Source organism: Tupaia chinensis, unplaced genomic scaffold (genome assembly GCF_000334495.1).
Source record: "Tupaia chinensis unplaced genomic scaffold, TupChi_1.0 Scaffold000119_1, whole genome shotgun sequence".
NCBI lineage: Eukaryota > Metazoa > Chordata > Mammalia > Scandentia > Tupaiidae > Tupaia > Tupaia belangeri.
The window spans coordinates 1,932,274-1,957,460 of record NW_006159585.1 but is presented as its reverse complement, the minus strand read 5'-3'; the positions used below and the strand labels follow the sequence as shown (position 1 = coordinate 1,957,460).

The window sequence follows — 25,187 nt, the reverse complement described above, 5'->3', positions numbered from 1 at the left end:
AACACAAAAACAAAATTAAGCATGTTCACAAAATGATGTAAAATCAAAAGAGAGATTAATTTCACTAAAATCATTAGGAAAGGGTTTTACTTTTTAAAAATGTCAAATTTAGAAAGCAGGCTTTTAAGCTGCAGTTATTCATATTGTAGTTAGAATTCAGCTTTCATAGTTGAGCACTAAATCAGAATAAGAGCATCAAGTTCATCTTGGAGTTGAGGTTCTTTGCTTAATAATTATCTAACACCATCTTTTCACAGGCCATTTAAATAGTTAATCTTCATTTCACAGTTCTCTTGTCCCATTATCCCTAGGCAACCAAGACGGAAGCAGTTCTATAACCGAATAAACTTTCCTACATAGCAGTTTGAAAATTGTTGCTATGCTATTTATTTAGGCTCATGGGTACAATGTATAGTAACTATGCTTTGCCATTATTAAGATTTATGTACACCTTTTTACTCTTGAGCCACCTGCCTTCTCAACAATTAGAAACAATCATAGTAAATTCACTGGCTGGAAAATCAAGGTGCAACAAGGAATAAACCTTTCAGTTCTAACCACTTAAACCTCATCTATTTGACTCATTTCTTGTCTCAAAACGGTAGTGTGAGAAATGTAACATTTACATTCTCTGTTCCTTTTGTATGAAAATGGAAGCATGGAGCATATAAATTATTTCTCAATTTTTAAATATATAATATGCCAAATACAATTTCAAAACATTTTAAGGAAGAGATTAACAATCTAACAGACAAACTTTTTATAATGTGGAACCAGAAAAAAAGAGAGCATGTGCACATGCATGCAAGCCATAATGGTTTTTAAGAACAAAATAATTATAATTTTTAGTTAAGAGAATTTAAGTATCAAAATATAATCAAAGTAACACTTTCTGCTAAGTCAACAAGTTATGGTCATAACAAGTGTCAAGGTACATATTTTTGGATATAAAAGGCAAGGCAGATGGATCATGTTTGGGTGAGAAATGAGGACTTTTTCAGGAAGCCTGTTTCAAACACTTAAGTAAAGAAGGAGACATTAATTCAATAACAACAAAATCAAAGAGCATATCCACATCATTCCAATTAGGCAAACCTTTTACTTTTTTTCCTCTAGAGATACACATTGCAAACCAAAACAAATAACAAGAACACGGCATATTCACAATTGCAAATTCATGACTACAGCGTTATTCTCTATCAAGGTGACATTTATAAAACCCAGGTTAAAAAATAATAATAACAATTATTTGCTTCAATAGTACTTTGAGAATCACAGACTTAAAAACTGCAAAAAACCTTAGATATTATCCACTCTAAATTTCTCATTTTACAAGTTCAGGAATTCCTTTCCCTTAGTTAGTAGGATGGCCAAAACATTGACTCATACATAGTACAGTGATCTTCCCACTGTTAAGTACTTCCAAGTGCAAAAGCTTCCAATTTCACCAAACCTAAGACATCATTTTTAAAACACATTTTTCTTCAGTAGCAGCAGGGATATTACAGGTTCTGAAATCTCAAACAGCACAATCAACTGATAGTATTGAAAAAATGGAATATATTCACTCTTAGTGCCAAAAAATCCAAAAAGCTTTCTTCAAAGACCAAATAGTCCCTTAACAATGCTATGAACAGAATGTACTTTCTTTCCTTAAAAAAAAAAGAAAGTTAATTATAGTGGTTTTGATAGGTTTCTACTTAGTGTTGGGAACATAAGTTAACATTAATGCAAGCCATTGAGGCATAGAAAGGATGCTCTGAAGTCTCCATTTAGTCAGAAGTTAAAAGTACAATTTTATAAGGGGTAAAAAGGTGGAAAAGAATTCAGTCCCAATTACCATCAGAAAGACTGTAAGATACTTATTCTCATTAATTTTTATTCCCATTTTAAAAATTTACAGACCAATAAAGACTTACCTGAAAACTGCTAATCACTCTGAGCAATACAGACAGCACATAAATTTTAATAACTATCTCTTGAAAGAGTGGGATTCAATGTGCCATGTTCTAATATAAAGAATTTAGAATGTTAATGATGATTGTTACCAATTAACAAAAGCATTAACGCTCTTTCCCAACACCTCATTTAGGTCTGTCTATACTTAGTCATCTTTTCCAGAGTTGCTAATCTTAATGGGTAACTAAACAAATATATATGAACTTTAACGATTCTTAAGGGGATACTGTTTTAATCCTAAAAAACTTGAACATTATCAAGTAACATCTTTTTTCTACTATAAAATTCAAAAGAGTGAAATGAAGTATAGGGCCAACTCTATGGCAAGTGGTTAAGGGAGACAGATCCCACATGACCAACTACATAGTTCAAAATCCAGCCCAGGCAGCCAGAATAACATGCTGGGCATGTGTGCATGTGTGCCTCAAATCCCAACAGGACACAGTAATACAGAAAGCTTTGCAGTGTGATCATACCGCACAGGGGTGCACTTCCTCCTTCTCTACCTCTCTATCTCTTTCTGGTGAACACATATGCCCACTCTGACAAATTAAAATAAACAAAAATGAAACACATTTATACAGCTGTGCTACAGTAAAAGGCCAAATGTCAATTCAAACTAATTTCAATAATTATATTATATGTACTATTTGAAATATGTAATTGTTTTAAAAATTATTTTTGACACATCCATCAAAAAAAATGAGAGAAAAATAAGAAATATGTGAATAGAGACACCTAGGTAATCTGTTTAACAGAGAAAACAAAGTGAGTAAACTATACAACTATATGGCTTTATATTTCATGAATCTGCCCATTCCCCTTTACCCTCACAATGCCAACCATAATACGAAATGATATGCTCCTCTCAAAAGACAATTTAAGAACTTTCGTTTCTTCAATACACTACATTCCTCTTAAATTCAGGCTTTTAACTTTTTTCATATTATAGTGACCTACAAGCTACAAATGAGCTGACTCTAATAAAATTTCTATTAATGATATGAAGTCTGTAAAAATCACAGAGGGTACCTCAAATGAAACTTAGTAAGGTAAACTCTTAAAGAGAAGTTAGAAAGAGTAAACAACTTAAGAACTTTGCTATATCCCACGTAAGAATACAAACAAAATTTCAGCATGAGTAACTGAACTGAATATTAACTTTCATTTATTAAATTATGGAAGGGAAAGAATGACAATAGCACATTGGTCAATATGCTTATAAGGTAGCATGACATAATTTTTCCTTAAAAGAGCACTACAAGAAGACACAGAATGAACTTTACAATAAAATTTTATGCTGACATAGAAAGCCTGACCAACAAAACTTCTTCCATATGTGGGCAGAGGTAGCCAGCTGTCAAATGCCTGTATCAAAACTTTGTCCAGGCACTAAAGAGTCACCTATGCTAGTAAGATTGCAAAGGAAAAAGGCATGTAAAAATTAAAAGAAAGTCTCTTAACAACTTACAAAAGACATATAATTGAATCACGGGATAAAACTTAACATTTATATTTCTAAATGAAGATACATTAGAATACGCTATAGGGCACGTGCGCTCGCCAGACAGACAGAGAAAGACAGAGAGACAGAAAGCAAGAAATCACCCCCCCAGGGGGGATGGCCACGCCACAATCCCTTCTCCTCTATTCTCCTCTCGGGATCTTGGGCACGCACGCACACGCGCCCAGCGTGAGTTTTAAGCCACCGGGTCCGGGAACCGCGGTTGACTACGTGGGAGTCCAGCGACATAGCCATTATGCTAACTGCTGGTCCCCATTAGAATAATTTTGAAGTAAAAAATATCTCAGTCTAATTATAAAAAAGGGATGAAAAGCAATTTTGACTATTTATTAGTATACACATTTTTTACAAAAAAACTAAGTATGTCTAGCAAGTTGCACTTGATCTTTAAAGCTAAGTCACCATAAAAGGTACGTAATCATCTAAAAATTATCGCTAAGAGAGCCACGTGTTGAAATCTGACAGAATTTGAGACAAAACAGCACATGGAATGATACCATTAACAAAATGTCCCACAAAGACAAATCCATAGAGATTAGCAGTTGCCAGGAACTAGAGAGGAAGGAATAGTGATTAACTGCTAATGTGTACATGGTTTCCTTTAGGAGGATTAAAATGTTTTAAGTTATGGGGTGGGATCTTCAAAAAGTTCAGAGAAATGCATATTAAAAAAAACCTACGCATGTGTCTCAAAATTTTTTGCACCACAATAAATTCATACTTTAATTTTTCTAAGCACTTTCAAAGTCCCTTGAGATAGTGGTGATAACTTATTACTCACCTGAATTTATTAAACTGTCAAATTAGACACTTTCCAAAGGTGAATTATATCTCAATAAAACCGTTATTAAAAAGTTAAATTTGGGACCAGCAGTTAGTGTAATGGTTATGTCGCTGGACTCCCACGTAGTCGACCGTGGTTCGTGTCCCGGACCCGGTGGCTTAAAAACTCACGCCGGGCGCGTGTGCGTGCGCGCCCAAGATCCCAAGAGGAGAATGGAGGAGAAGGGATTGCGGCGTGACCATCCCCCCTGGGGGGTGATTTCTCGCTGTCTGTCTCTATGTCTCTCTCTGTCTTTCTGGGTAGGGCACACGGCCTATAGTGAAAACCTCTCCAAAAAAAAAAGTTAAATTTATGGTGCTGGTAGATGGCGTGGTAGTTAAGGTGCTGGACTCCCACATGGCTGACCACAGTTCAAGTCCTGGCTGTGGCAGCTTGCTTTCTCACTTTCTTTCTCTTTCTCTCGGTGTCTTGCTCTGGTCAAATTAAAAAATAACAATAATGATAAATAAAATAAAGGAAATAATTCTTTTAAAAAAAAGTTAAATTTTAAAAATCTGAAGAATTCATAATGTCATGGTATACTACAACAGACATTTAGAGGGTTCCATCTGTTTCAAATATATCTTTTTTACCTTAGCAAGACGGCTCATCTGATCTTCTGAGAGAGTACTACTTGTTCTGCCAGGAGTTTTTGTGGGTTCTGATCCATCTGCTTCTACATTAGGCCAGACTTTCAAGTCATGCATCCCTTGGCGAAACATGCTAGGGGAAAAGAAAATGTACAGGGTAGAAGTAAATTAATGCAGCTCATTATACAAAATTTAAGATTCCTAACAACAAAGGGAATTATGCAGAAGAAAATGCATGTTTCTACAGTCACACCTTAAGCTCCAAGTAGGTTGTACAACAATTAACTAAGCAACTTAGATCCACATAATACTGTTTTTCACATGCTGTGTTCTCCTTGAAGCAGAATAACTACAAGAAATCTGCAGGAAGAGCAGAGGAGAGGGAGGTTGGTAATAGAGCATGAACACTCCTTCCCTTCAGTGGAGGTCTTAGGAATAATAGAGATGAAATTCCTACCTGTTACAAAGTCACATTTACAAAGGCAGAAAACAAGTATTTTAAATCACATGACATTTTTCTAAATGACAATTTAACATAGTAAACTAGCCAGTCAAACTGCCTGGGCTTAAATTCCCAAATGTGTCATCTATTATATACATGACCTTGGGAAAGCTATTTAATCTCTCAGTCCCTCAAGTTTTCTTCCCTATATTATAAAAGAACACCTATATCTCACATAGTTACTGGGAAAAAAAAATCATTACAAATAAAAAGCATTTAATATAGGGCCAGCACTGTGGCCTGGTAGTTAAAGGAGTCAGGTCCCACATAGTCAACTGTGCAGTTTCAATCTCAGATTGTAACTTGAAAAAAAACAACAGGTACATCCCAAAAGGATGAAGAAATGGAGAAGGGACTGCTGTGAAAACAGGCCCCACTAGGGGGTGCTTTCTTCCTCTCCCTCTCTGTGTCTCTGTTGAGTGCATGTGCCTTTTAGCAAAGTTAAAAAAATAAAAGTATTTATAATAGTGACTACCACATAGTAGTCAATAAATGTTAGCTGCTATTATCCTTTTCACTGTACAGATTAATTTTTTCCCCTGACTTCTGTTCCTTAAGAGGGATGTTCTAAAAGGGAATACAATAATGGGTTTATACAAATATTTCAATGTCTACAAAATCAAATTCAGCACATAGCCAGAATTTAGTCTAAAGTTGGTTGCTCTGCTTAAAATTAAAAAGAACATAAAACTACTGATTTCCATGGTTCCTTCCAAAAACTAGTGAGAAGATCTAAAGGAAAGCTGAAAAACTCATAAGGTGCGTTAGACAACAATGTTTTTCAATTATGCAACTGTCAATTTCTTAGGGTTTTTTTTTTTCTTCTAATGGGGAGTTAGAGATGTTCACCTCTTAATGTGCTCTTTTTTAAGGTTTTTTTTGGTAAGGCCTTTTAAACAATATAAAGTCTACTCAAACACATCACCCACGAAGTCCCGAAGAACAAGCTGTTAACTACAAAGGAAAGGAAAAGACTAGGTGTGTAGGTAAGTCTAAAGCACTTTGAACACTTTCACAATTAACAATTATAATAAGGTACAGGCCCAACCATGGTGGTACAGACTGTTAAGATGCTTTGCTCTGCAGGTTGGGACAGACTGGGAGGCCTGTGTTTGATTTCCAGTTCAACCTAAAGGCCAGGCATGGAGACCTGCACCTGTAATCCTAGCAACTTGGAAGGCTAGGCTGGACTGGACAACATACCAAGACCTGTCTAAAGGAGCCGAGAATGGTCCAATGGGTCTGTAGCCCCACTTAGGAGGCTGAGGCAGGAGGAAAGCAACATAAAAAGACTCTGTCTTTAAAAAGTAATGAGGGATCAGCAGTTAGCATAATGGCTATGTCACTGGACTCCCACGTAGTCGACCATGGTTCGCGTCCCGGACCCGGTGGCTTAAAACTCACGCCGGGCGCGTATGCGTGCATGCCCAAGATCCTGAGAGGAGAATGGAGGAGAAGGGATTGCGGCGTGGCCATCTCCCCTGCGGGGTGAGTTCTCCCTTTCTGTCTCTCTGTCTCTCTCTGTCTGTCTGGCGAGCACACATGCCCGAAAGCAAAAACCTTTCAAAAAAAAAAAAAAGTAATGAGGGGGCAACAGGTGCATGGTGGTTAAGGTGCTTGACTCCCACATGGTTGGCTGTGGTTAGAGTCCTAAAACTGGCGGCTTGCAACTCATGCTGGGAGTGTGTGCCCAAAGTCCCAGAAGGAGAACAGCAAAGAAGGGATGTCAGTGTGGCCAGGTCCCCTGGGCAGGGATAATGGCTTACTTTCCCTCTCATTGTCTCCCTGTCTCTCTGGCAAGCACACATACCCTATGGCAAAAAACTTATTAAAAAAAAATGAAAGAAAGAAAAAAGATAATAAGATACATGTTGAGTACAATGATACGTTTTTATTCTCAATTATTTATTTAATTTTGAAAGGTTTATACATTGTTTTAAACTATTATTATGTTCTAGTTAGTGGAATGTTCTACTAAGGTTATCTTGAAATAGTCAAGAGAATTTCCCCTGACCATTATGATTTATACATACAGACACAAAAACACACACACATTATGGTTTATATACACACACAAGTAAACCCATAAACACTTAGATACCAAACTGTAAAGGACTGCTCATGAGCACAGTAAGATTGAGAACCACATCTGTTACAAGGTCTCTCAAGTTGGCATACACCAGGTAATTTCAGAAACCATATTTACAAAAGATTACCTTACAGGCCCAGTAAGAAATGCACTGAGTGGTTGTGGAAAACCAAATTTCTTGATTTTTTAAAATTATGTAAAAGGTTACATTAATGACAACAAGAAAAAAGCACATAAAAGCTAGCACATGCCTTTTTATAAAGTTTACTTCTTTCACTTTCAACTGAGATAGTGATTTACCATCATGCAGACCTGCACAGAGTATCTCTAAGGAACTGGGCAGTGCGGGTAACACCACCACTTTAAATGCATATTCCTAAATGTACGTTCAGAGACAATAGGCTTCCCTTTCTTCTACCTTCCCACCCCTCAGTGAATACTTTGACTGCCTAAACCTAACTAAATCAAAAATAGGCACATTTGGCAGGAACTCGGTTTACTAAATGATTTAGGTACCCTGGGATGAATCTGGAGAAGAGATTTAAGAATATGGGATGTGGAAGGCAGGGGTGAAGCCAAGTGACTCATGATCAAGCAAACATATTACTTTCTTTTGACACTAATGGAACCTCGCAGAGAGTTACACAGCCTCCAGGTGGCAAGCCAGAAGATGCTCAGAGCCTCATGTCCACTTGGGAAATTAAGCCAAGAAGGCAAGACAGAAGAAGCAGCACTGCAGGATTTCCTTTAGACTCCAGCAGAGGCCCAACAACAGCTGCTGCTGATGCTCCAGCTTGCAGTGTGAAGTCACTACACCAACAACTGACCTCACAATTCACATTTGGAAATAAACATCTGCAAGAGAAATCTGCATCTTGCTATGGTTCTTTGCCAATTCAACCTAACGATCAATCCATTCTCTAACTACTTAGAAAGCTCACAAGCCAGACTTTAGAATTAAGGACAATAAATTATTCTAGCCTTCTCCTAAAAGAGCCGTCTTTCAGTTATTAATTAGACTACTATTCAAGAAGTTCTGCTTCACAGACTCAAGCATGCAAAACAAATATTAGCAAATTGTGAGAGTCAGTGGTCACAAGAGTGCCAAATCTGTAATACTACAATAGTAGAAACTTTGAGAACTATTTTCTTTCCTTTTTTATTTTTTTTTAAGTTTATTTCTTTGATGAGAGTGGAGGAGGAAGAGACAGACATTTCTGACAGGGCCTCACTACACACTACAATTCTCCCAAAGCCTTCAAGCCAACCAGAATCATTGCAGTGTGTTCAGGTCCACCTGGAGCTGGTCCACACAGAGCTTGCCACACAAATTAAACATCACACAATGTCACCCTACCACCTACTACACCATGCCTGGACCTGAGAACCATGTTCCATGTTTACAAACTATTAAGCGTCACCAGAACCCTGAAGAGCAAAAGATTAAGAACAATTGTTATTTCACTGCATAACAAGCATTTGTGAAAACTATCATCTAAGATAGTGTTTCCCCAAATTGTGAGGCACATATGACTTTTGATGATGGGCAAAAGAAAATGTTCACAGGTTTCCGCCTGAGACTCTCTGAGAACTCCTGTTGCTTTGTCTCCCTGGACATCAGCAGTACCATGAAGAGATCCAGCTCTAACCAAGTAGTATGAAAGGGTATCTGTACTTTCTGCTGCACCTAGAACACCCTGAAGATCACATTCTTCCACAATCCAAAATTGCAGAAGTCCTGTAGCAGGCTAGGGAATACCTGGCTTTCCTCTACCATAATGCAGCTTACCTCTAAGGGCAAGTTTCAGGAAACAGCGAGAAAAAGATGTTTTAATTCCATAAGTTTCTTAGAATTATGCCTACTAAGTGGTCAGTACAAGCACTAATTGAGGGAGATTAGAAGTTTGTCATCTAGCTTTTTAGCACTGCTCCACAGCTGTTCAAAGTATCCACAGTCCTATACTAAAATTTAATGTTCTAACTGTCCTACAACCACACAGGAGTTGGACTGGTTAATAAAAAGTTATTGTGTTCACCTTACATTGACAATGAGCTGAATATCCTACTTTATCTAGCTAGGCATAAACAGAAATATTCTAACTCAAAAAGACTTACTTTTGCAGATATCATATGCATATTTTGAAAATTGAATAATTTTATTATTTATATTTCACAGGGGTGCTTGTCTGCTTTGATTGTTAAATTTTAACAACTGGGTTGTTATATTCATGTACAACAGAGATATCAGGTTTTTCCTTTACAATAAATGGAAGTTTAAAAAGTGAGCGAGGTTAAATAAAAATATGAAGTAAATAAGAATATACTTAAGACACAGATATGGCTGGAAAGTGATGAGGAGATGACTCAAATTTGAGAAACCCTGCTCTAAGTAACACAATTTCAAAGAATCAGCACTGCTCTCTAACAGTGGTACCTGACATCTGATGTGTTCAGTGGATGGATAGCGTGGACTATTTTCGAGCTAGAACTAAAAGAAAATCAATGACTTTCCATGATTCCAAGTCTTATTTTAGTTAATATTTGAAAATCAAATTTAACTCCCACTTATGATTACTACCACCTTTACAGAAATCCTTGGGGTGGAATAACTTTAGGTAGGAACAAGGCCTGCTGATGTGTCTTTCAGAAATCTTTCCAGATCTGTTTGGATGGGACATAAAGGAATTTTCCCTTTACTGGGATATACATTGAAATACAAAGAAGGCACCAAAGGACGGGACTATACAAAAAAGACCTGCATATAAAAGTCATAGAAACAGATTACTATGAAAAAGGCTAATGGAGTATTTCTGGAAATGGGGCTCACAAGCCACCTTTCACAGGACCTCTCAGGAAGCTTACTAAAAATGCTGATTTATGGACCCCACCACACACTTACTAAATTAGCGAGGACCTAAGAGGGTACATTACTAGTGAGCTTCTTACACGATTCTCACACACAGACTACAGATGATTTAACGTGCTTTATAAAAACTTGCCAGTGCCAAGTAAGTCACAGATGTCAACCTGAGAAAGTTTATTTGGCTTTACGCGGATCATTTTGTCACACCCTGGAAGTTTCCATTGTTCTATACTCACAACTCTCATTAGACAATCTCCTGAAACTAGATCCTAAGACCATCTAAAATGCACACAGTGCTAAAACAGGTGTGATTTTATGCAGAAATCTCTAGCTGATACTCCAGAAGGCAAATCATTTGTAGACTCTGGGAGGAAAACACAAGGGATTTGGCTAATTCTTGGAAAGATTAGCCACTAAAAAGAGTAATAAACTGTTGTATGTTTCATTTTCTCTGTGGCAAACAGACCCCCTTCCTAGCAGAGAAAAATAAAAAGGAGCAAACACTCTAGAAAAGGAACAATATTGATTTAGTAATCTACACATCCATTCTGTTATAACATGCTATTTTATCAAAAAGTGTGTTTAAAAGTTGGAAATTACAATGTCTCATACTATGTCTAAATTATTATTCCTACGTGTATTTCAGTAACAAATGTCTTATTAACAACTATATTAAACTACCTGTTACCAAGCAATCAAATTACTCTAAATGGGATTACTTTCAAGTTTTATTCCTAAATTGAAGCCTTTTTGACACACTGTACTTGTGGACAGAAATATTCAATACAGAAACATCCAATACTTGGGGCCAGCAGGTGGCGTACTGGTTAAGGTGCTGAACTCTCAAGTGGTGGTCGGTGGTTCAGTCCTGGACGCAGCAGCTTGAAACTCATACTGGGTGTGTTTGCATGCCTAGAGAGGAGAATGCAGTAAAAAGGATTACAGAGTGGCCATCCACCCTAGGGGGTGATTTCAGACAGGAGAATGCAGTAGAGGGATTACAGAGTGGCCATCCACCCTAGGGTGTGATTTCAGAGAGGAGAATGCAGTAGAAGGGATTATAGAATGGACATCCACCCTAGGGTGTCATTTCTCACCTTCTGTCTCTCTGTCTCTCTGGCAGTGGCACAAGCCCTATAGCAAAAATCTTTCAAAAAAAAAAAAAGTATCAATTATCTCATTAACAATTCAACAGGATTTCTCAACAATATGAAAATGAACTTTTATTTAAATAGAAAAAATATTAAAACTTATTCGACAAAAAAGTCCATAAATATTCTAAAGAAATACTGAGAGTTCTCTCTACCTAATATAAAAACATTCCATAACATAACTAAAAATCAACAAAACGGGGCCAGTCACTGTGGCACAACAATAATGCGAAGTGTCCCAGAAGGTTGGAAGTCTTATGGAAACCATGAGTTCTGATCCTTGAGTTGGACTGAAAACATGTGGGTCACACGTGGGGCTACCCAGGACCCTGAGGTGCTGAAGGATCTGGTGGAAGCAGAGGACAGTGTGATAAGACCCTGTTGAGGATGCTTCTCTCTCACTCTCTTTCTCCTCCCTCCCTCACCTATGTGCACACCTGCACTATTATGAAAAAAAAAAAAAAAAAAAACCCTGACAGAATAGTCCTTGATAGCTAATATTTAATGAGCTCTTTATAACATTTATTAAGTGTATAAACATATGTTATATATATATATATCAGGCTCATTAAATGCATTTGGTAATTTAACTCTTATTTTATTTTATACATGAAGAAGTTGAGACTAAATAACTTACCCAAGCATAGACAGTAAGCAAAAAAGCCACAATTTAAAGCCAGATCACTTCTTGAGTCATCGGAAAAGTCATTTCACATTTTTGCATAGGAAACACATCATGACTTCTGAAAACGTGGTATTTCGAAACTTACCTTATCACAGATAATATCAATATATACTACTGCATAAGAATAACATTTTTAAAATAGCACAAATCAAATAAATGAAAAAAGTTGATTTTCTTAAGAAATAGTGTTAGGACAAATATACAAATCACTTTTTGTTTCTTTATTAAAAAGCTAATTTGCAATAAATTGCTCCTTAGATGAATAAAAAATTTAAATGTAAAGAAGCAGGGACCAGCAGCTAGCGTAATGGCTATGTCGCAGAACTCCCATGTAGCTGACCGCAATTTAAGTCCCAGACCCAGTGGCTTAAACTCACACCAGGAGCGTTAGCGTACGTACCCAAGATCTCGAGGAGAATGGAGGAGAAGGGATTGTGGTGTAGCCATACCCCCTGAAGGGTGATTTCTTGCTTTCTATCTCTCTGTCTCTGTCTTTCTAGCGAGCACACATGCCCTATAGCAAAAACCTCTCAAAAAAATAAAAAAGAAAAAAAAGAAAACCCTGTAAAAAAAGAATCTGGGTCAGTCAGTGGTGTAGTTGTTAAGACAAATGGATCCCACATGGCCAGTCCCAAAACTGGCAGCCTGAAAAACATCAGGCACACATGCATACATGCCCAAAATCCCAGTAGAGGATGGAGAAGGGACTACTTCATGGCCATCCCCCTGGAGGGTGCTTTCTCACTTTCCCCTCCCTCTCTTCCTCTCTCCCCAGCGAGCATGCATGCTCGCTATATTTTTTATGGCTACAAGGGAATAGCCATTAAAAAAAAGAATTACATAAAATATGATAATAATAATCGTAAATGGGAAAGATTTTATAAAATACTATATTCAAAGATCAAAAAATTCAAAAAATAAATTATTGAACATAATTATTTAGGGTCCATGAAAAGCTGAAAACAAATATATATATATATATATTTTAATCCAAGAACAAGACAAACAAGAAAAACAAAATTTGCAGCATAAAACAAAAATAGCTAATTTCATTCATTTACAAAGGCTCCAAACAGAGAGTGAGCATCCCTTATCTGCAATGCTTGGCACCAGAAGGGTTCTATTTAGACTTTGGATTTTTTTTTTCAGTTTTTGAAATATTTTCATAATAACATATCTTAAGGATGTGTCCCAAGTCAAAACACAAAATTAATTTATGTTTCCCATACACCTACACACAAAGATTAAAGGTAATTTTATACAATGTTTATTTAAGTCAGGAGCAGAATTATCCACCTGTGACATCATGCTGGACTTCAGAAAGCTTCTGCTTTTAGAGCACTTCAAATTCTAGATTTTCAGATTAGAAATGATTAACAGATATATAAATAAATAAATGATACTCAAAAAGAAAGGCAAAGCATTTTATGGTATGTCAATTATTTTTCAACCAAAAAAATGGGCAAAGGACATCAAAAGCAATAGTCAAAATAGTCAATAAAAACATCAAAATATAATCCTCCTCATTCATAAAGATGTATCTATTAAAGAGATCAGCTTTTCAACTTTAAAATGGATAAACATTAAGACATTTGATAATACCCACACAGATTATGGTCTGTACCACTTTACACTCAAAGGAACAAGAACTTCTTCCAGAGATTCCAGGTCTGGAGAAGAAAATTACCCATTGAGCCAGAATAGCTTGTCTATCAAAAAACACAGAAGTTATCAATGACTACCAGGGTAATCTCAAAAAATCATGGGGTCTTATCTAAAGAGGCCTTTTCTGAGTAAAAATACAGCTTTTTGAGTATGATCAAGGTTAAGGTCAGCAATGACTAAACTATTGCATCATTGGGAAGTTATGATACATTTTTGCATAGAAAAAGAAAAACACATCATGAGTTTCTTGATGACCTAATATATCAAAAGTATTTTAGTCTGAAAGTTCATGGCAAACCTTAAAAGCAAAAATTACAAGGTATCAACTGTAAGCTTTGTAGATTAATAGGGAAACACTATTCTTTTTTTTTTTTTTTGGAGAGATTATCACTATAGGGCGTGTGCACTCGCCAGACAGACAGAGAGAGACATAGAGACAGAAAGCGAGAAATCACCCCCCAGGGGGGATGGTCACGCCGCAATCCCTTCTCCTCCATTCTCCTCTCGGGATCTTAGGCATGCATGCACACGCGCCCGGCGTGAGTTTTAAGCCACCAGGTCTGGGACGCGAACCGCGGTCGACTACGTGGGAGTCCAGTGACATAGCCATTATGCTAACTGCTGGTTCCCGGGAAACACTATTCTTAAAGATGATAAAGGGGAAAGAAGCTTTAACATTTATCTATCTTTCTTTCCTATATGAACTGTGTATCAACCTAACTAAGTACTTGACAAAAGACAAAATTCTTTAAGAGAAAATTCTAATTAATAAATGAAGAAAGAATAATAGAATGTCACCAATTCTGTAAAGATATAAAAATATAACAAACCTCTAATATTTGTAAATTAAAACAATTAAACTGTATTAACTTTCTACTAAAATCATTACCATCATTAGCAAAGTAATGCTTTTTACTCTTGCTTATCATACTTTCTGTCACTTTAACATAACAAAGCTGAAAAATTCTATAACAAAGCAGTTGTGGTATATACCAAATAAGCCTTTTTTTCCTTTTTAACTTTTTTTAAATTGCCAGAGGGAACATGTGCTCTTTGGAGAAAGAGACAAAGTACCCCTCATGAGGCATGGTTACACCATAATCCCTTCTCCTCTATTTCTTCTTTTTGGGATTCATGGCACACACCCACATCCTGCGTGTTTTTCGAGTCACTCAGTTTAGGATTCATGCTGGAGTCTGTCATGTAGAATCTGGCTCCCTTAACTACTTGACTATGGGATCAGCCCAGCCTTTTTTTTCCCAAAAGCAACATCCTAGAGGTCCCAGTGGTTTCCATATACTAGACTGGACAAATAAACTGCTTACCCATATTTTCCAAAGAGTGAAACGGTTGTTCCTCCTACAGGCACTGCTTTTCCTGGTCCATATACATCCCATATGGTCAGGGCTACTTGAGCATTCCTGGGTAGGTCAGGGTATTTCACAGGCAGCTTTAGCCATTCATTCCAGCTATAGAAGTAAAGTCAACATAAACAGATATATACCTTACATACATATATGCAAATTAACTAACCATACAAGAAAGTTTAGCCAAAAGAAAAGATTCCAAATAGATTTTAAAAAAATGTATGAGGGAGACACCTCAGTCTTGCTCTAGGCAACTTCACTTTTAAATACGGAAGACATGAAAACAGTGTTTTAAAAAATATAGCTCTCAGTGAAAAGATAACACTATTAAATTCTTTAACTTATAAAGCTCAGATAACACCACTGAGACATAGGAAATATGATAATGACTAATAAAAACTAGAAAAACATTTCCACCTGTTAGAAGCACACTATGATTTCAACCTTTCAATCTTTTGGAACCACACTATGATATTTCTTTAACCATTTTCCAGGACACAATTTTACATTACAAAGAAAAAAATCAAAATTATTTGTATTATACTCAAAGCAATTCTGAGGGTAATAAACCAGGAAAAAAAACACCTTATAGAGATTGAAGTAGAATATCTACTACTACCTTCATAAAATGAAGAACTTATCAGACTGCTTCAGATACACATTAGGTTTTTCTATTTCAAGTTATTAAGCTATATTGATAGCAGCTATTAGTGCTTTATGCCTTCAAAGCATGACTGTATATATTACCTCACAGAGGAATGTTTGTTCTCAATAATATAGTAATGACAGCACATCTCTTTTTACCCTCTATTCATCTCAGTAATCTTTTTCTCCATTTAAATTTCACACTGGATTCATTTGATAATTTCAACTCCTTTCAACAGCAGATGGCTTTTTAAGTCCCAAAAGAATAGTATACAAACAATACACGAATACTCAGCAGACAAAATTCTCTCTCACTCTGTTTACTAAAAATTATTATTCGCTCAAAATTATTCTCAATGGAGCATATCTCAGTCTAGGTCAAATACATCTGCATGAGTAAGTAACTGAACAGAATTTTCAAAAACTTAAACAACATATGACTTATATCCACCATGTAAATTTAAGGACCTCCAGGAAAATTAGAGATGGCTATGAATTTCAAGAGGAGCAAAAAGTCACCAAATTCTTTTCTTCTGTAAAGTTCTTTAAAAAATAAATCACATGCTTGAGAAAGCCATTATCCACTACAGATAAGCTTGAGTGATGAAATGAATTTATTCCATTTTTATCCACATGGCAGGGCTTGCTGGTAACCAGAGTCATCTTTATCAATAAAACAAAGATTTATTAACACTGCTAAGGTTAAAGGAAAAAAATAAGTAAAATATCCAAAATGAACTGTGAAATTGCTCACTTCCACATTCTGTCCTTTGTATGACTAGGAGACAATATCTGTGACCAATCTGTCATTCAAATTTTTTGCTATTCAACACTATGTCCTTAGCACCTCTTTAAATCAAAGCGACTGCACTTTAATTTGCTTTACATATTAAGCATCTGCAAAAGAATTCTGTTGATGAAATTGATCTTGCAGCTAAAAGCTTGAGAACAGTCCTAGATATTCTAGAACTTAAGATGTAGTCAGACACCACAAAGTCGTGTATTTTGAGTATGACTTTGTTCTCTTCCTTCACATGCATCATCCCTTCTCCATGCTCATTAACTTCAAAACTAAGTTCAAGAAACGTTCAAAACATCACAAGACTATAATAAAGCCTAGATCTGGATGTTATAATCCCCACCATGCACTCCCATCCCTACACACCAATGTACTAACTCTCCAGTGTGATTATCGTATTTCTTGTTCATAACTTCTAAATTACACTGGATTGTTAATATACAAGAGGACCACAAAAAGTTCATGGAAAAATGGAATTAAAGTATGAATTCATTTTGGTGCAAAAAAAAAAGTAAAATCATGCAATTGTTTCACAATATGCATTTTCTATGAACTTTTTGAAGATCCTCCCCCAATATGTGTTTCTCTAAATTCATGCCAAGTCATTTATAGGACACAGTATGTATGTTTTAAAAACTTGCAACAGAATATTAATAAAAACAAAAATATCCAATATAACTTTTTCCAATAGTTTATGCGATATTTCTGTTTTTTTTGTTTTGGAGAGGTTTTCGCTATAGGGCGCGTGTGCTCGCCAGACAGAGACATAGAGACAGAAAGCGAGAAATCACCCCCCCAGGGGGATGGTCACGCCGCAATCCCTTTTCCTCCATTCTCCTCTCGGGATCTTGGGCATGCACGCACACGCGCCTGGTGTGAGTTTTAAGCCACCGGGTCCGGGACGTGAACCGTGGTCAACTATGTGGGAGTCCAGCGACAGAGTCATTATGTTAACTGCTGGTTCCCACGATATTTCTTTTAAGTAAGTACTTACTAAAAATGGTGGCAGTGTACAATTTTTGCTCTGATTCATTTTAAGAGGGAAATTTGTTATGATGAACTGGTAATAGATTCGCCTCTTAAATACTAACGCACAAGATGTACAAAACCTGCAACTATTTTTTCTTTGTCTTTGTGTGTGTGTGCATGTATAATTCTTTTAAAAGCCTATCCCAATGGTACTTTACCCATCGATTTTCTACACAACTGTCTCAAAACTTTTAATTTCAAAATATTTTTTAATCTTTTTTATTTTTATTTATTTATTTTTTTTTAGATTTTGCAATAGAGCATGTGAGCTAACCAGAGAGAAACAGAAGGAGAGAAAGTGAGAACATGAGAACACACTCCCCAGGGTTGGAGGGCTGTACCACAATCCCTCTCCACTGTACTCTAAGGATTTAGAGCATGCCCACACATATGCCTGGGGTGTTTTTTAAGCCACCAAGTCTGGGACTGAAAATGCTCAGTCAGCTATGTGGGATCCATTCACCTTAATCACCACACCACTGGCTGACCCTTAATCATTTTAGAGTACTAAAGAGTATCATAGTTAAAAAATACAAATCTAAAAAATCAAAATTTTAGAGAACATGGGAGCTTTTATGTCTTTTCAAATATATAATACAAAATAATGCAAAGAATAGAGCCAAGTGGGAAGAGAAAGATTTTAATCTTCCTCTAACTAGGAATTTGCTTTTGCTCCAATTTTCTTTTTGTGCAAAGGCATCGAACCAACAAGTATACAATTTTCCTTACCAAAAATGTGGGATTTACTATACCTGTTTGTCCTTCTACACATACATTTCTTCTAAATCTTTTCTGAGAAACAGATTACTTCAAAAATCCAAAGCTAAAAGTTCTGTCCCTGGAAAAGTGCTCAAGACACAAAATTACACATACAACTTCAGAGTTTTGAAGAATTAGGTGCAATAAAGGATTTACATTTATGTTTCAAGAAATATCTACATTTAAGATGAAAACAATGTTTGGAATTTGCTTAAAAAAATGCTGGGAATACAAGGTTAACCATGAGTCAGTCATCAGTTTAGTAGTTATGTGATAGAGACTTAGGAATTCATTATATTATTGTCTACATTTTAAGTTTGAAGTTTTCCAGAATAAATAGTAAATATATGTGCATATACACATATTTGTGTGTCTTTGTGTGGGTGTGTATTCACAAAAAGTCCAATAAAAAAATTACACCACTGAAATAGTTGGTTTGGGGATTAGCCCTGTAGCCTAGTGGCTAAGGATGTCAGGTATTACATGGATGACCCTGGCTGAATCCTGGCCTGGCAGCTTGAAAATCTTGCCAGACACATGTATGCATGCCCATGATCCCAATAGGATGGAGAAATAGAGAAGGGATTATGGTGTGACCATACCAGAGTAGGGGTTACATTCTGTCTCTCTCTCTCTCTCTCTCTAGCAAGTACATACACTCCTTAGCAACTTAAAAAAAAAGAAAAAAAAAGTTGGGCTTTGATGACGTCAGATTTGGGAGTTCAGTATTCCACTAAGAAACCCTTCCCTCTGGGTGATACAAGGTGCACACAGGGAGTATCCTCAATAGCACAGCTGGATGTCCATGTGGTCACATCTTATCTTCCATGAACATGGGTGAGCATAAGCTCCTTCCTTAAGAACACACAACTTGTGCGATCCTGCACTCAAATTATCGGAGGCTCAATAATATTCACTGACTGGGCTCTAGATCAGCACTACATCTAAAAGGTTAGATTAGGAACCAACCAAAACTGCTCTGGAAAAATTCAATGTATTTATCCTGTGTCCCAATGGTACATAATCTTATTATATATTATTATTACATATTATGTGCATAATATATTATTATTATATATGACCATTATATACAGTACTATGTATTATATTGCTATATATTACTATATATTATATAATGATATGTGTATTTTTATTATATAATAAATATCTAAAGATAATAGATCTATTTCTAAAGATCTGAGCTGAGACATCAGTGTGGACATTTTAAATTATCCAGAAGTTCAAGGACACAGACTGATAAGAGAATTTAAAGATATCTTATATGTGACTTTGTTTTTGGTCATGTTATAAATCAGTTAAGTGCTTATCAAAACACCAAAATATTGAATATGAACATAAATTCCCTTCTATGGCAATTACAGTTGTGATACTGACATGTGTAATACTTTACCTGAGTATGTTATGGCCTTAAAACTATCTGATCAATGCATATAGGTATTAAATTAAGAAATTCCTTTTTCATTACTACAAAATTATACTTTAAAATCTATAAAGAAACGGAGAACATTCTGGAAACCACCAAATGCAAGAAAACAACTTACTTCCATCTTGTACTAAATGCCTTGTAGGATGTTCTCACTGGCAAGGCCAGAGGCTTGCCTTCTGCAAAAACTTGACAAGTAACATAAAGGTCAGAGCATGTATCTTGATACAGCCCTGAAAATTTCAACATAGGGTCTTCTAGGACAGCTTTATAACTCTTTTGTTCTCGCTTCCCTTCCAAGCTTCCACTGAAAACACAAGAACAACGTTTTAGACATGCATCATCACATATACACAACAAATACTAAGCAGCATTTATGTCTGTGTCAAGGTACCCTTATGCTACCTAAACATTTTCCTGTATATGAAATTAGAGTCATTTTTATAATGATTAAGAGCCTCTTAAGGGGCCAGCAGGCAGTGTGGTGGTTAAGATGCTGCATTCCCACATGGCCGACTATGGTTTGAGTCCTAGATCAAGCAGCTTGAAAAAAATCACACCAGGCATGTGTGTGCCCAAAATCTCAAGAGAATGGAAGAAAAGGGATGGCAACTAGCCATCACCCCAGAGGGTGATTTCTCACTCTCCCTCTCGGTCTCCAGTAAAAGCATGAAAGCATGTGCCCTACGGGGCGGGGGGAGTCTCTTAGGACCAGCAGATGGCATAATGGCTACGTCGCTGGACTCCCACATAGTCAACCACAGTTCAAGTCCCAGACCCAGTGGCTTAAACTCATGCCAGGTGCATGTGCATGTGTGCCCAAGATCCCAAGAAGAGAATGAAGGAGAAGGAACTGTGGTGTGGCCATCCCCCTGGGGGGGGGTGATTTCTTGCCTTCTGTCTCTCTGGCACGCGCACACACCCTATAGCAAAAACCTCTCAAAAAAAAAAAAAAAAAGGCTCTTAAAATTCTAACATACTTAAGATCATTCCTAAATTCATCAATATACTTGTATATTTTTTGTTTCTTAATTTTAAACCCTGTCATTAACTCTTTTTTTTGGAGAGGTTTTTGCTATAGGGCGCGTGCACTCGCCAGACAGACAGAGAGAGACAGAGAGACAGAAAGCAAGAAATCACCCCCCAGGGGGGATGGCCCCGCCGCAATCCCTTCTCTTCCAGTCTCCTCTCGGGATCTTGGGCATGCACGCACAAGCGCCTGGCGTGAGTTTTAAGCCACCGGGTCCAGGACATGAACCGCGGTTGAGTACGTGGGAGTCCAGCGACATAGCCATTACGCTAACTGCTGGTCCCAAACCTTGTCATTAATTCTTGAGGCTACCAGCTTATAGGTCTTATATTGTTCCTTTCAGGTTGGTCACTCATTTACCTAGTCTACTGTAGTAGGCATAAAGGCACAGAAACTAATTCAAGATGGGACAAAAACAGTGTTACCAAGAAATGTTAAGTAATCACTTCTGTGGAAAAACATTACTTTTAGCTGCATATTATTTGTGTGTTCTATTTTTTTTAACCTATATGCATGCTTTAATTGATCATTTCTTTGTTAAAAAAAATACAGTGTTATAATTCCTAAATGACATGCACAGGATACTAAAGTGGTAGGACCAGTTTTTGGACATCCAGTTTATGTCAAATATTGTCCCAGCTATTTTATATACTCTTTGCTTATTCAATAGTCACCATTTTCTCATTTTATAAATGAGGAAGCAAAGACTCAGAGCACAACTCATTATATAAAGCTATACAGAAAGTAACAAAACTGAAAATAAAAACCAGGGCAAGGAAGACAAAGCAAATGTTCTTCCCACTATAGCAAGATAAATCAAACAGTTTCAAAAACACCTGATGTGGCTTTGGGGCAGGGGCTTATTATCGTAGACAGATGCATGATATGAGCTTACACTGTATGAGATAAGAACAAATAAGGTAGAAAATCATCTGAAAGGATATATAAAAGGCAAACAAGCAAGATGATTTGTTGGGGGAACTGTAAGTTATTCAGTAAAGCTAATGCATAAAGTATATATGCGGAAGAGGCTAAAGATGAGAATGAAAAGCAGAAGCTAGACATAAAAGCTAATTAGTCAGCAACCAAATACAGTACAGTGCCAAGCAAAAGTAAATATTTAAAAATATGTTAACTGAGGGACCAGCAGATAGCATAATGGTTATCTTGCTGGACTCTCACATAGTCGACTGCGGTTCGAGTCCTGGACTCAATGGCTTCAAGTGCATACTGTGTGTGTGTGTACCTGTGCGTGTGCACACACCCATGCCCGAGATCTCAAGAGGAGAACAGAAAAGAACGGATTGCAGCGTGACCATTCCCTGGGGGGTGATTTCTTGCTTTCTGTCTCTGTCTCGCATACTATAGCAAAAATCTCTCTCTAAAACAACAAAAAAAAGTTGACTGAATTATGTGAAGTGAGATAATAACATAATTAAATTTTGTTATACTGTTTACAGTAGCATAAGAACATACTGGAAAGGTGTGACTGAAAGCAAAAACAAGCATTTAGAAGATTTTCCATCAAAATAGGAAAATAGAGGCAACTGGATAGAAAAGGGAGTATGAAACAAGAGATTTACCAGATACAGTCTACAGGACTTTGTAAATGACTGAACACAGAAGGTAAAAGAAGTCTGTCAGCATAGCTCCCAGGTTTCTGTCTTAACAAATCTGACAGATGATGTTAAAAATCATCAATAATATGAGAGAAAACAGAAAGATCAGAGTTGGAATGGCAAACTAATGATATGCTCAACTTTGGACAAGCTGCTTGTACAGTACTTTGGGACATCCAAGGTGTCTGATATCCAATTATGGTGCCAAGAAAGGAATCAAAGTTAAGTTGTTATTAAAACCATAGAAATAGATGAAAAGGCCTAGAATGAACAAAATAAAAGAATTTATTTTCTCAGTTATATAAATCTTAATTGATACTTTTGTGCCTCTGCCCACACATGCCCCTCCCCACTCAAAAAAAGTGGCAGACTCAGAAGCTGAAGGACTATTAAAAGTAACATAAGGGGACCAGCAGTTAGCCTAATGGCTATGTCGCTGGACTCTCATGTAGTCGACCATGGTTTGCATAGAGGACCAGGTGGCTTGAAACTCACGTCAGGTGTGTGTGTGCGTGTGTGTCCAGGATCCCAAGAGGAGAATGGAGGAGAAGGGATTGCAACATGGCCATCCCCCCAACTCAATCCTAGCAGTCTTCCCACTGCTTCCTTTCCATTATCAATATCTCAAGATGTTATGCCCTTGACTTTAACTGTGGTGCTTAAAGGTTTACCTAGAAGATTATTACATCCCGTCTCCTTGTTTCCTTTGCATCTGGCACCCCCAACTTCCCTGGCTTAACAAGGCCAGAATGCCCAAAGACTCCACAGAGCCTCTATCACCTCCCTGGTGGCTAGTACTACCCTCAAGTGATCATCTCATTCTCGGCTATGACATCTGCCTGTTTGTACCTCCGGCCCCGATCTAAAGTAAAGATCGCACTTATTTGCTGCAGAACTACTTTACCGAGACTTGATTTCTTCATCTGTAAAATAAAGCTGTCATAACTTAACCTCAAGAGGTTGCTGTGAAGAGTAGAAGGGTTTGAAGACTGGGAAACAGGAGGGGACTTAGCGACTTATTTCTACCGCTATCCTTCTCGCAGAGACCTTACCCTCAAGCCTTCTCTCACATGGCTCTTCTCCACAATCTACTCTCCGGCGCTTTCCTGGCCACAGCCCTCCGGTACCCCCAGGTCCCGGCCTTAAGGCCAGTCACTCCCTTCTCTCCCCACTACCCACCAGCAGCTGCCTTCCCCTCTTCACGCCCAGCAATCCTACTCCGTCTCACGGTTTTCTTACATTTTAAGCTGCACATTGATGTCCAAGTCACAACTATAGATGTAGTGAAACTTCTCCGCTTCCCCCATGGCGCGGCAAGAAATCAGCACCGGCGGCGTGAACTTAAGCGCGAATAAGACGCCGTGACTGGACCAGCTGAGCCCAACAACACAGGCGCTTCCGGTTCCGCCCCCTGCCCGCCAGCTACCAATCCCCGCGTCAAGCGCAGCGCGTCGCGGCGGAACTCCCCTCCCAAGCATCGCTTTTGCGCATGTGCACAAAGCGCGCACCATCTTGCTAAAGGGTAAATATGGTTCCGGAAATACAGTTTTTCTGGTTACATTCCAGTTTTCCTGTCTTAACGGGACTTTTTAAACTTTTATTTTTTTATAATAAAAAGAGAAAATGTTATATGAGTTTGAACTGTAGCAGAAATCAATCAAAAAGAAAATTCTATTAAAAAATGATTTCAACCTATTCCACTGAGTACAAGCTAAACAGGGGACGAGCACAAATATTAGAATTTGGCATGCTTGTGGGACCAGCAGTTGGCGTAATGGCTATGTCGCTGGACTCCCATGTAGTTGACCCTGCGTTTCGAGTGCCTGATCAGGTGACTTAAACTCACGCGGGGCTTGTGTGTGTGCGTGCCCAAGATCCTGAGAGGAGAATGGAGGAGAAGGGATTGTGGAGTGGCCATCTCGTCTGAGGGTCCCCTTTCTGTTTCTCTTTCTGGCGAGCGCACATGTCCTGTAACAAAAAACTCTCAAAAAAAATAAAATAAAAAAATTGGCACGTTTAAATTCCAGTGGTTTTTCCCAAATATTGTAGATTTGATCACTGATTTGCTAACTCAGGTAAATATTTCTTTTTCATGTTCTAAATAAAAGGGAAAAGACTACACAGAGAACAAAGAAACCCATATTACATTTTTATCACTACCAAAATTTATGCTGCTTGGGACAAAATACCTGGGTTCTTTCTCGTTTCCATTTGATATATTAAAACTCAATGTCATCTTCAAGATAGAACCATAATTTCAAAATAAAACCCTAATTAGAAAATTCCAGTAAAAATTCCAGAACATAGGTCTCGAATCTTCTGAACTCCTATAATGCTTTTTAAAAATAATATTTAATCTAAAATTGTAATCTTTATTTTTAGTCAGATGAAAAGCTCTTTGAATGCAAGAATAGTGTACCAAATACATCTGTGTCTGTCACCCTTAGTGCCTGAGATATTGGTGAGTTTAATAATTTTTATGTATTTATTATTGATGATAATGAATGAACGTCTACATTTTCTATGCATTTATGTCCAAGGGCCACATTTTAAGAGGGACTTCCATAGAGTATGTGCAAATGAGTCTCATTAGAATGTTGAGGAATCAGGAAAAAACCTCTAAGAAAACTTGAAAGATGTGGA

General features: G+C 37.3%; 1 protein-coding gene across 1 annotated transcript in view; it reads right to left on the bottom strand.

Moving 5' to 3' along the window:
• PIK3C3 (phosphatidylinositol 3-kinase catalytic subunit type 3) overlaps window positions 1–23,940 on the bottom strand; it is a 144,680-nt gene extending 120,740 nt beyond the window's left edge. Inside the window, exons 1-4 of the mRNA XM_006144396.3 lie at window positions 23,784–23,940; window positions 20,014–20,202; window positions 15,178–15,321; window positions 4,901–5,030 (exon numbers count right to left, since the gene is read on the bottom strand). Coding sequence (XP_006144458.1) covers window positions 4,901–5,030; window positions 15,178–15,321; window positions 20,014–20,202; window positions 23,784–23,851 — 531 coding nt within the window. The 5' untranslated portion in view covers window positions 23,852–23,940. The remainder of the gene's footprint in view (window positions 1–4,900; window positions 5,031–15,177; window positions 15,322–20,013; window positions 20,203–23,783) is intronic.
• Between the last annotated feature and the right edge of the window lie 1,247 nt (window positions 23,941–25,187).